Raw genomic sequence first — 12,657 nt, forward strand, 5'->3', positions numbered from 1 at the left:
AAAGCCACAAATCCCACAAACGTTTGGACCACCAGACTACTGTCCAGTCTCAAAAGGACACCCACATGCCCTTATTATCAACCTTTAGGTGAAAAAGTATAACTGGGGTGGGTGGGTGGGGGGTGGTTTCATCCTTTAGCCTTGAAGGACCAAATTTGGAAACAGCTCTTATAAGCCAGTAGGCCTGAGCACCACATGTATGGAGTCCTGTGTCCAGTTTTGGGCCCCCATTACAGAAGGGATGTGGGCAAATTGGAGAGAGTCCTGTGGAGGGCAATAAAAATGGTGAGGGGGTTGGGGGATGGCTTAAGAGGAAGGCCTGAGGAAACTGGGCTTATTTAGTCTGCAGAAGAGAAGACTGAGGGGGATTGAATTGCAGCCTTCAGCTCTTTGCAGAGGGGTCCAAAGAGGATGGAGCTGGACTATCCTCAGTGGAAGCAGATACAGAACAAGGAGCAATGGGCTCAAGCTGCAGAAAGGGAAGTTGAGGTTGGATATTAGGAAAAACCTTCTCACTAGGAAGGTGGTGAAGCACTGGAACAGGTTACCCAGAGAGGTGGTGGAGTCTCCATCCTTGGAGGTTTTTAAGACCAGGATAGACAAAGCCATGCCTGGGATGATCCAGTTGGGGCTGGTCCTTCTCTGAGCATGGGGCTGGACTAGATGTGACCTCCTGAAGTCCCTTCCAACCCTCATTTTCTATGATTTCTATGATTATACCTTGCAGACTGTTCCAGGCATACCCACGGAAGGTGTTACAGCTGGCAATAAATGCTCAGTTGCTATGCAGGGTTCAGTGCTGGCCTATAATTATGAACGGGCCATTTACATCATTGTCTCCTAGTCATTAATTGCCCTGTTACCGGTGTACCCTTCCACTCGAGCCTAGCCCTGAGATTCAGCAGCACCCTCCTCCATAAACAGTCCCATTGACTGGCCAAGTGAGGCTGCACTCTGTAAGTGAGAGGCTATTTATATCTGGATGTAGGTACATGTGTGGGAGAGTATTTAAGTTGAACACACCTGGATGTACACAATGACTAACTGTAGGCGGGTAGACAACTGCCCTTCTCCTGCCTTGGAGAATTTCCTCTCGAGCATTTCCTTGTTTCATTTAGCCTGATACAACTGCATGCGCCTGACTGAACACGCAGCCCTCTCTCCTCGATAAATAATTATTTAGAGTCATCATTGCTGTCAACTCTAACAGGTCTGTCCCCATTTCACCTGCAGGGGCTTTGGTATTTGCATCATATTACTTCGCTAGGTGGCTGCTATATAGGAAAGGCTGCCTAGATTAAAGAGTACATATACCTATTCATTCTCAGGCTGAGACATTGTATAATAAGTTTCATCCTGGAGAAAAGAGGGGTTGATAATTGAAAAGCTGAGGGAACTTGACTAAGCTAATGAAGCATGCTGCTCCCCAGAAATTGAAATGCTAGTTAGGTAGATAAGCAGGCAGGCAAAACATGAAGATGCCTAGGCCCCCGAATGCATCAGCAAATGCAGGAGCAGGCCATGTGCGATGCGAGCCCCCCCCACCACAGGGCACAGATGTTCAGGAATGAAGAATGAAGGGGAAAATAAAACCCGAACATACCAGCCTGCAAAGTACCTGAAGCACCGAGGCACACAGGGTTCTTTGAGTAGATATGGTATCTTTTATTAGACCAACTAAATCGTTGGAAAAATTGTTCTTTGCAAGCTTTCGGGTACACACACCCTTCTTTAGGCTGAGGGAGAGTTAGCAGTTGTTTTGTGTTCTCCTGGATGGGACAGAAGCCAGTATAGAAGCACCGAGTGCACCCATGCACGTGCTCACGCACGGCCACCATGGTAAGCATCATGGGATCAAATGGAAAGACATAAGGCATTCTCAATCAGCCTTATGTCCAGGGTCTCCCACATCCTTCCAATAACTCATCTAGCAGACCCAACTACTCCAGCTTGCCCTAAGATATAAGAAGGGTTGTGGTTCCTTTTCCCTAAAGGAGAGGGAAACCTATTTCTCTGGAGGTTTGTAAGTAGAACGGCCTATGCAAAACATTTTCCACCCCTCTTCCCCCTCAAGTATCCTGCCGCTTTCCAGAAACCTGTGTGGCAGCTGCCAGTTTTTGTTGAAGATTGAACATGAGGTCTCCACTGCTAAAAGTTTAAGTTTCAGTGGATTAGGCTACAAAGCCAGGCTCTGTAAATTGGGGGTGGCCAGCAGGCAGCATGTGTGCCCCAAGTGTCACCCAGCCTCTCTGCATGGCATGCAGCAGATCAGGAAAGGAGCAGGGAATATAGCAGCAGATATGGCAGGGAGCCAAAGGCAGAGCATCAGATCAGGCCTGGGAAGCGGCTTGGAGTAGCACTTGGGGAGGGTGCAGTGCTTACGTGGTGGCTTGCCTGCCCTAAAGGTTACTGCCACTGCTATGTATGGCAGCTGTGATGGACCCGACATGAAGATGGATACGCTGATCGCACGGACCAGGGGAATACACCTGCTTTTTGCAGAAGCACCGATGTCAAATGCTGCAGATGTGGCCCTGCCAGAACTGGAGAGCAATCCTCACCCAAGCTTCCCTTCTTTGAAAATATGCTTGCTTTGAAGTGAGAAACATTTCCTGCTGATACAGGAAGAAATTGTTCCTCCTCCCTTTCTGCAGTAAGGCCCGTCCAGGGTTATCTGTCAGCTTTCACAGCCCAGGCACCTGCTCTAATTACAGAGAGCTCTGAAATGGTCCTGGTGAGAGGGGACCTAATCAAGTTGGACCCGAGAAATCTTTGCCTTCCCCTCTTTATTTTCCTTTGCAGACAGAATTGTGGGAGGAATCGGGCGGAAACCAGTGGATAAGGAATCCAGGAGCATGAACAAGCTTTCGAGTTTTCCAAAGTATTTCTAAAACAAACAAAACTTCACCCCAGGTCCACTGGCTCCTGGGAATTAGTTCTAGGATACTGAGCCATCGTGTCTGAATGCGATTACCATCCACTGCCTGTTTGCTGATGTTAACTGGGCACAGTCCATCTCCCAGTGGATAGAGGTCAGATTCTGCTCTCTGTTCTTCCAATGCAACCTCGCTGAAGTCAGCAGAGCTGCCTGGGGGGAGCTGAGAGCAGAATTCGGTTCAGTGCAGCATGCTTCACCTGCCACTCAGAAAGCACATAGTTAATAGTAATGAACTAAACCCCACAGAGCCCCCTGAGGGGGATTAGCATTCAAGTCCATGGTTAGAGGAAGGGATGGGTGAAGCGAGTCACCACAGGCCTGAGGTGGATGCACTGTCCCCTGCTGCAAGCACTGGGCCACATCTGAAGCGATGCATTTTTCTCTGCTGCACTTAACTACCTCTCACCAAAGTGAGGATGGCAACTGTGAACCTGCCGTGCTGTAGGTGCTGCTGTTTGCATCTCAGCTCCAGTTTGAGTTAGGAAACATGGACCTTTTTCGATTCTTAAGAATTGCATCAGGCGCTTGACTTCTTCACAGCACTCTGAGTGCATGGATTAATGAAGGGGTGATATCAAGGATTACCACCTCTTTAAAAATCCAGCTGCTATTTCTCCTGGGTCTTCAAAATTGTGTAATTGCCTGAGTAATGGTGCCAAATGTTACCTGTACACATGACACCATCACCATGTACATGTGATGAAAATGTCACTTTGTATGGCTTAATGGCATCACACTGTACATGTGCAAGAGTTTGGGGGATTTTAAATGAGTTTGCATTGTTGCAAAGTAGACTACATCCCGATGTAGTTTAGTTTGCCATGATGCATTGCAACTATTAGTCAGCTCACCCCCTGGGTGTGGGAGAGGTGGGCAGGCTCTGCAGAAAAAAGGGTCAGGCATCTCACTGCTTCTGCCTTCAGCAGGCACCTGCTGAAGGCAGAAGCAGTGAGGGGCTCGATCCTTTTGTTTTTTTCTGATGGAGCCTGGCCCCCTCTCCTGCAGCCAGGGGGTGAGCAGCCAACAGACTGAGTGACCCCTGAGCTGTGGGGAGCCCTGGTTCTTCCCTCCACGGTGGTGGCACCCCCTGGGGCTGCCAGGGTGGACTACTAGTGGGCTAAGTGCTTCCCCAGCTCAGGGTCGTGGAAGAGTTGGATCGGGCCAGGTGGATCTGAGCTGGGGCAGCATCCAGCCCACTAGTGGCCTGCCCATGTGGCCCCGGGGGTGTGACTGCTGTGGAAGAAAGGAGCAGGGCCCTCTGCAGCTCAGGGGCTGCTCGGCCCACTGGCAACTCACTCCCTGGTCACAGGCAGGCTCTGCAGAAAGAAAAAAAAAGGATCGGACCCCTCACCATAAAAAAAGGATCAGACCCCTCGCCATAACAGTGATGGAAAAAGAAAACCCCACTGTTTCAATTAAAAACCCACCATTTCAATTTAGGCGGCATAGACGGCAGCCCTAAGGACCAAACCCCCGTCATGTGTACAAGCGCCCTTTGAAAGTGATCCCTTCCTATTTATCTGTCTTGTCTGCTTTTATCCCAGGGTGAGTTTCGATGAAGGGAGATCCTGGAGTAAGTACAGCTTCACGTCAACGCCACTTTTTGTGGATGGGTCCCTGGTGGATCCCGGCATAGAGACACAGATAATGACGTAAGTATGGGCGGGTCATATGGGAGCTGTGCTGGGGTCTAACGTTGCATACTTGGGGGTACATCTAGCACGTTGGCCTTATTTGGATTATAGTTTTCCCACCTGTGGATGTGTTGCTTGTTAAAGGCTAAATTGCTGTATGACACTAACCAAGATTCTCTGTGGTAGAGCTGGCATCTCTTTAAAGGTTTGTAAAGGTTTTGGTTGCCCAAACAACATTGTCTGTCGAATCAAAACACTGTAGAATCTGATCTGTATGCTGTTGCACTAAGCTATAGTTGTGTGGCCCAGTGGAAAGTGGGAAAAAAAACCTCGATGTCTGGGAAACACGAATTACGATGAAAGACTGAAAGAACTGGGATTCTGCAGTTTGGAGAAGAGAAACTGAGCTGGGGATTTGATTACAGTCTTCAAAGACATGTAGGGTAGTTATGGAGGATGGACATAGATTAGTCTCTGTGGCTGGTAGGGGAACAAAACAAGGAGCAATGTTTTTAAATAGCACCAAAGGGAAATTTAGTTTGGAGATTAGAAAGAACTTGCTCACTACGAGGGTGCTCAAGCATTGGAACAGATTGCCCAGAAGGGTTGTGGGATTTCTATCCTGGATGTTTTTAAGAGCAGGCTAGACAAACACTGGTCTAGGGTGGTTTAGTTAGAGATGACCCTGCCTTGATCAGGGGGGTTGGACTAGATGATCTCCTGGGGATCTTTAACCCTGTGATTCGTTGAATAGCTGCCCAAGCATGCACAGTGGCTTTCTTGTCTGCTCTTCCTCCAGCCTTGGTGTGACAGGATGCATAAGGAACCAGATGACAAGAAAGCAACCCAGTTAACCCCCTAGGAGCTAAATACTCCGTGTTTCCTATAGGAAGCAGCTGTATAGTGCTGCTGCAGCAGTAGAGAAGTGACATGAATAAGTACCCTTCATTAGTCCCAGGAGGAGGGAGATGATGTTGTTATGGAAAAACTGTAGTGGAAAAAACTTGGACACCTCCTATTGGTCTTGTTGTTGAGATCATTTATTTTGCAGTGGGTCTTATGCTGCCATCACTGGCTCATTTGTACGGTGACAGCAGCCAGTACTTGTTGACTTGTATCAGTTGGAAGAGAGAAGAGAAATCATTCTAGTTGGTCAGGTTTTTGGTTGTAGCCAGGTTGGTCTAAGGACATAGGCATACAAGTTTGTTGAGTAGGTGTGATATCTTTTATTAGACGAAGGGAGTAGTTGGAAAAAAGTTCTTAGCAAGCTTTCAGGTGCAATCACCCTTCCTCAGGCATAGGGAGGCTCTGCTGGTCTGAGACTCCAAGTAATAAGAGAAGCTAAAAGTGTGGCAAGATGTCAGTGAGACTGTAAATAGGTAGAATTAGAAAGACAAAAGGTAAAGTAGAGAAGGGACGGGAGAAAAAAGCCAGGGGAAAAAGGCCAAAGGTGACTAGGGGAGACACCAATGAAAATCCCCACAAATTGCACACTCTTAGTTATGAAATATCACCCTTCCCTGGAACCTACACGGAAAATCCTCAAACACTTGCAACCCATACTAGAAGAAGACCCAATTCTTAAAGAGATCTTTCCAGAACCACCCATCCTAGCCTTCAAGGAAGCACCAAACTTTGTTTACCTCATCACCAGAAGCAAACTTCTTTGACCTAAACCAGGGTTTCTGAACCGGTGAGATGCGAAGGTCCTCTAGGTGGGACTTGGGTTGTGGTGGCAGAACTGAAAGTGCCATGGTGGGACTTCTGGTTTTCATTTTGTGCACTTCAATTGGCTGCTGGGGGACATCCGCCTGCTCTTTGTCCTCTTGGGGATACCTCCCCACCCCCACTTATCCACCAATGGGACTAGGATTTTTTGACCTTACGTAGGTGACAAGTAAGCTGCAAAAGGTTGAGACCACTGACCTAAACCACACCTAATGGATCCAGACCATGCCAGGAAAAAAAATGCAAAAATTGCCAACACACCTCCACCAACCCCTGCAATAAACTACACTCCACTACAGAACCATCATCATTCCTGGATCCTACACCTGCACCTGCAGAACTGTAATATATCTCATCCAGTGCACCAAATACCCTGATGGAAAATATGTAGGAGAAACCAAACAACAACCGTGCACCAGAATGAATGCACACCAAAAATCTATCAAAGACAAGAATCCTCAACTACTTGTGGAGGCACACTCCTCACAAGCCAGTCACTCCCTCGCCGATCTCTCGGTTCTAATCCTCAGAGGGAAACTACAAAACACCTTTTGCGGACAAGCCTACAAACTTCACTTCAGAAATCTACTGGATACAAAAAATCATGGCTCAATATAGACATCGGATTTATGACACCTGACAACCAGCCTGACATCTGATTCACCAGGTACCTGAGAAACCTGACCTCTGACATTTTTATTTCCCCCCACCTTTTCTTCCATCCCCTCCCCTACTTGTCTGCCATTTGTCTTCCTAATTTCCAGCTATTTTCTTTTTCACAGACAGACTCTTTTCTACCTTGAATAACCACCACTGTAGTGTCTCCCCTGCTCACCTTTGGCCTTTCCCCACCCCCTGCTTCCTCCCTCCCTCCCTTCCCTGCTTTACCTTTTGTTTTTCTAATTCTACCTATTTACATTCTCACTGACATCCTGCCAAACTTTTAGCTTCTCTCATTACTTGGCGTCTCAGACCAGCAGAGACTCCCTATGCCTGAAGAAGGGTGACTGCACCCAAAAGCTTGCTAAGAACTTTTTTCCAACTACTCGGTTGGTCTAATGAAAGAAACCACATCTACTCAAAAAACCTTGCCTGTTCAAGTTGCTCATACTCTTGTATACTGGCTGTAGTTCAGGAGTAGACAGGTGTACCTCACTGGTGGTGGTGCTATCGTGGATAAATCGAGCATGAGCAGGGGTGCCACCAATGGTAAGTTTGGATTCATAAAAAAAAATGTTGCTTCAGACCTTTTCTAGTGGTTTGATTTTATAGGACCTGGATTTGGGATTAGCCTTGACGTCTCTTGCAGCAATAATATGTACCTCCAAGCCAGAAGATGGGTCTGAGTCTAACAGGCTAGCATGCTTATGGCAATAACTAATAATGTCATATGCATCCATCTTTGACCTTGTATGACCGGGTACCCATTTACAGTTGGGGTGACTGGGGGCAGCCCTCCGGTTGCTTCTGGAGCCAAAGCAGACAACACCATAAGCTCTCCATCACCTGGCCCTGGCTGCATTCACCCTGCACAGATGAAATAACCCTTGGATAAAGGCTATCTATTTAATACAGATCAGTTTCTCACACAACGAGCTGGAATCTGGCCAGAGGTAACAGGTCAAGAAATCCCAAGGAGCAGAGAGAGAGTCTCGCAGCTGGCAGAGAGTCAGCGGAGCCAGCTCCTATGACAACCACACAGACATGCGTGGTGTGTCAGGACTGGGAACTGGGCAGCCTGAGACTTACTGAGGTGTATCAAGGTGCAAAAAGGCTCTTAGGGAAGGGAAAATGCAGCCCAGGCTATGAAAAAGGGGCAGGCTTCCCATTGCACCAGAGCTGTTCCTCAGGGGCGAAGCCATGGGGAATTTGCTTGCACAAGTGGCATTCGGGGTTGGATGGTGGCAGATTTTTGGTGCCTGAGAGATGCAAAGAGCTGTAACTGCTCCTTATTTAAATCAAGCATGGGTACTTTTCTCTCATTCAAAATGGCATATGTTCAAGAAAGTCCGATGGCCTATATCAGGCAAGGTCCTTATAAGGGCCCCTTTTGGTCATAGTGTCTCTGAATCACTCTCGGAGATGGTATCATAGGGCACGTGTAGCCGAAATGGGTTTGTCCACTGTGTGGAGTGGCTTGGAGAGAGCATGTGTGTGTGTGTTGGTGTAACATGGCAGGCTGTCCCTTTAAAGAGGAACAGTCAGCCCTGTTAAGAGAGCTCAGCTATGGGGCATTTGGCTACGGAAGAAGCGTGCCACTGGGAGCTTTACAAGTTCCCAAAGGAGAAAGCAAAGTGAAGGAAGAAATAAGTTGTGAAGGGACCAGGTTGCTGCACAGAGAGGTCAGGTGGCTGCCCTGGGGCTAGAGGAGGAAGGGGCTCATCTCCTAGTGTCCAGGAGAGGACAGAGGATTGTGTTTTGTGTGCATTACTAAACTTTGCTTTGGAGAACTGGCTAAGGAGCTCGGAAGGGAGCACATGCTTCTGCAGAAGCCAGCAGGATAAATGACCCGCTCAGAGTTGGTTTTCCATCTACAAATGCTGCTTCAACGTTCACTGAAAATAGCCATTCAAAAAATGCCACTGCCAAATACTTGTTTTTTTCATGTAACTGGTTTAAAGGGCATTTTTAGGGACAGGACACACAGCGCTGAACAAGGGAGCTAGATCCTGAGCTCTGCACAGTGGGCAGCTTTTTCTCTCTATCTAATTTTCTTCAGCAATCCTGATACTCTAAACTTTCTAACCTAGTCAGCAGAGCATAATATAATAATTGTTATATTTTTGTGTAATGTTACTGATGTGTACTGCTTTCCACGCACAGTTGGAAGTACAGTGATAACATGAACACCCACACCCGGGTGCACAGGCACGGACGTGTATGCTGCGCGGGCACATGCACACACACAGCTTGTGTAAATCAGTACATTGATACCTCCATTGAAGCCAGTGGAGCAAAATCATTTTATGGCAGCTAAGGTTTTGGCCCATTTGCTTTGTAAATCCATGCAGTTCCCTTTGAGATGAAAAATGCTTTAGAAATCTGAGGTTATTGTTATTTATCCCTGTGGTATTTTGATGGAGAACATAGGGGGCCGGTTTACTGGATGTTCCCTGCCAACTATACAGAGAACTGACTTTTTCATTTTTTTTAAAGAAAAATGTTTAAAAGCCTTTTTTATTATTATTGAGGAATTTATAAAACTTTTTATCGGCACTTATAAAAGCTGTAAAAGATTTTCACGCAGTCTTCACCAGAGATGCTTATAAAAATTCCTGCCCACTGGTTTCCAGGAGTTGAATAGTAAAACAGCCCCGCCATAAGCCATCCAGAAATGGTTTCTCTGCAGCTTTTCCGGGTATTTTTCTCAGCAGGAATTTTAATGGACTGATTCATAAAGGTAAAGTAGGGTCAGGCTGAGAGGTTGTGGAAACTTTCAGCCCCAAGAAACGAGGGCCGTTAGGTTGCTGCAGATCTCTTGGCTGTATTTTGGGGTACATAAGGCCTACATCCTACAGTCTGCTGTAGGTGAAGGGGGGTTGTGTTCCCGTGGGGAACCCGCATTGGTTTCAGAGGTCCTCCAAATACAGGATCGGAGCCTAGCATTCCCTAGCTATGCCTTGATCACTGCAGGGTGTTGGGGTGCTAAGCAGGCTCAGCGAGATGCTAGAGAAGCTCATGTGAGGCCCATCTTCAAATCCCACTGAACTGAAGCAAGAACTGATGTGCTATTATAGCATCCACCAGCATCCCAGCTACTGCAACACAGGCCTGCATGAAACCACTGGTTCCTGGGCCTTCAGAAGAGCAACCTTTGCCATGAAAATGTGCCAGATTGCATGGAGTGTTCAGCCACTTCCTAAAATAATTTCCCGAGGGAAAACCATTATTTATTAGTTGTTAAATGCCAAGTAATATTATTTATCTGTATTGCAGTAATCTGTCATCTGAGATTAAGTCTCCATTGTACAATGCAATGTGCGTATACGTCGTAAACCTGCTTCAAAGCGTTTACAGGCGAAACCTGCTTCGTACACTGGTTTTATACTGATACAGTTATTTTAGTTTTATACCGTACAGTTATATTGATACAGTTAGGGGCGCTAGACTAAGCGGGTAGATAACAATAAGTGCAACTTCTAGTGTGGTTAGACCAGCATGAAGAGCCAAGAACAAAGTATGAGCACCTTTTAATCGTCGTTACTGTGTCCACCTGCACTGGAGGGTTGTACCCATTGGTCTACACCAGTTTCTAACATGTAGGTATCAAAACAGCTTAATGTGGTTGAGACAGACCAGTTTCCAGCACAAGGTAGCAATGTAGCATCATTTCTGGCACCCCAGCTAGCTTGACAGGGTACCCAGATTTAACCGGTGGTGGCCTCTGGCATGAGTCTGCATTGAGATGCAAATTCAAACCTCTGGCATCAGAACAAGAGACCTTCGCCTCTCTGCCACCACCCTGAAAGCAGGGATAGTGATACAAACCTGTGTGTAGATAGGCCAGATGCAGAGACAGCAGCTTAGAGAGATGAAATATTTGACTAGTATAGGAATCAGGCCTTTTAAGCTCAGTCTCCTGTCCACTGGACCTGGCTGCATCCCCTTTGAGCTTGCTGCCGTCTTACAGAAAGATACTCACTGCCTGGGAAATGTTACGATTCAAACCAGCCATAGAGGTGAAAGTACAATTGGAGAGCCCAGGAAGGGGCCTTTTGCTGTTACAGATTTGACTGTTCTCACTGCATCAGTCCCTAAGCTGACAGTCTCTCCAGAGCATCCCTCCACCTTTGAAATGACAGGGCTTGAATTCAGTGTTGCATTTTCCATCTGCTCAGCATGACTTGACTACCTTCCTCCTGGGTAGCCAATGTGAGACTGGGGACAAGAAGTCAGTAGAGTGCAACCCACAGCCCATTCCCCCTCCTTTCCCTTTGCAAGTACATACAGCTGTTTTGGGGTGATGCAGTTCCTCTGTGCATTAGCTCTGGGTAAAATATTGGCAGCGCTCAAACTCTGTGCCTCTGCATGGTTTGGTGTGTCAGGAACAAATAAGAGTGGTGAAGTGTGATGGAGCATTGTGGGATACTGGATGTCTCTGCCTCTGCATGGTTTGGTGTGTCAGGAACAAATACGAGCGGTGAAGTGTGATGGAGCATTGTGGGATACTGGATGTCTCTGCCTCTGCATGGTTTGGTGTGTCAGGAACAAATACGAGCGGTGAAGTGTGATGGAGCATTGTGGGATACTGGATGGCTCAGGGAGCTGGAGGTTTGGAGCTTGCCTTCTGTACGTTTCTGGCCTGAATCCGTCTAGGCTCAGTAGTAGGTGCTAGTGAACAGCAGGATATACGCAGCAGAGACTTATGAAATGCATTGGTGCCTTCAGCCTACTTCCTAGTGGACCGGATCCCAAAAGAGTCTTCCTCTCAGTTGGTATGGGCAGGCCGTCACGTTGGCAACTTCAACAAGTGGGTTACAGACTGAAGGGAGAGGGGTGGGATGTGAATGCACGAGAGCCTGGAACGCCTCTAATCGGCAGCTCCTTTAGGAAATGAAGTGAGATTATGGGTCAGGAAAGGGAAGTTTGCACCCAAACACTGCACAGCACAGTTCTTGCAGGTCCGAAGCTACCAGTCTGCCCTTTCCCAGCTGTATTGCCTTTGAGAAAGAACAGATTCAACTTCCTGGGCAGGCTTTTTATGAAGGTCTACAGCCATTGCTGCTTCTGAGCAGAAGAGAGAAGGCAGAGGGAGAAGAGAGATGGGGTGAGGGATGCTTTTTCAGAGATCGGGAGAAAGGTAAATGTAGTCGTCAGCTTGCAGGATACATGGCTGAATGGAAGGGAGCTTGTCAGAACGTGTGGATTTAGGGAACGCGGACCTGCTATTAGTCCTACTCATTGCCTTCGGGGAGCAGGGTTTTAACACTTGTTCGCTGCCAGATTGTTATAAACTCTCAAGTCTAGCAACGAGGAAATTCTACTGGGCGAGACTGGCAGGATAAGTTTCAAAGCCCTCTTTATCCAGCGTATTCAGCAGTGTCACTTAGAAAGGGCTCCCCCCTCCGATTACTTTTATCCCACTTCCATTCTGTTTCACCAGGAATCGGTCTTAGGACTGCAGCGTCTGTTTGAGATGCAACTGGCTATATTATTGGCAGTGGCCTAGTTTCTCAAGTGGGTTTCACCTGCAATATTGTGAAGTTTAGCCTTTGGACTGCGTTGCAGTACGAGCTGGTTATGATGCTGTGCAAACTGCAGCAATCAGCTATGGTCTGTTCTGAAAGGCGTCCTAGAAAATGCAGCTCAGAGCTTCAAAGGGGGAGAGGAAAAGGGTTTTAATTTACAATGCATGCA

The 12,657-nt window shown here is 47.3% G+C and overlaps 1 protein-coding gene across 1 annotated transcript in view; it reads left to right on the top strand.

The window, feature by feature from the left end:
• The window catches only part of LOC109287189 (VPS10 domain-containing receptor SorCS3), a 541,768-nt gene that overhangs the window by 427,287 nt on the left and 101,824 nt on the right, over positions 1-12,657 (top strand). Inside the window, exon 16 of the mRNA XM_019502155.1 lies at positions 4,483-4,590. Coding sequence (XP_019357700.1) covers positions 4,483-4,590 — 108 coding nt within the window. The remainder of the gene's footprint in view (positions 1-4,482; positions 4,591-12,657) is intronic.

The sequence above is a fragment of the Gavialis gangeticus genome, unplaced genomic scaffold (assembly GCF_001723915.1).
Source record: "Gavialis gangeticus isolate Ggan-Ray unplaced genomic scaffold, GavGan_comp1, whole genome shotgun sequence".
Lineage (NCBI taxonomy): Eukaryota > Metazoa > Chordata > Crocodylia > Gavialidae > Gavialis > Gavialis gangeticus.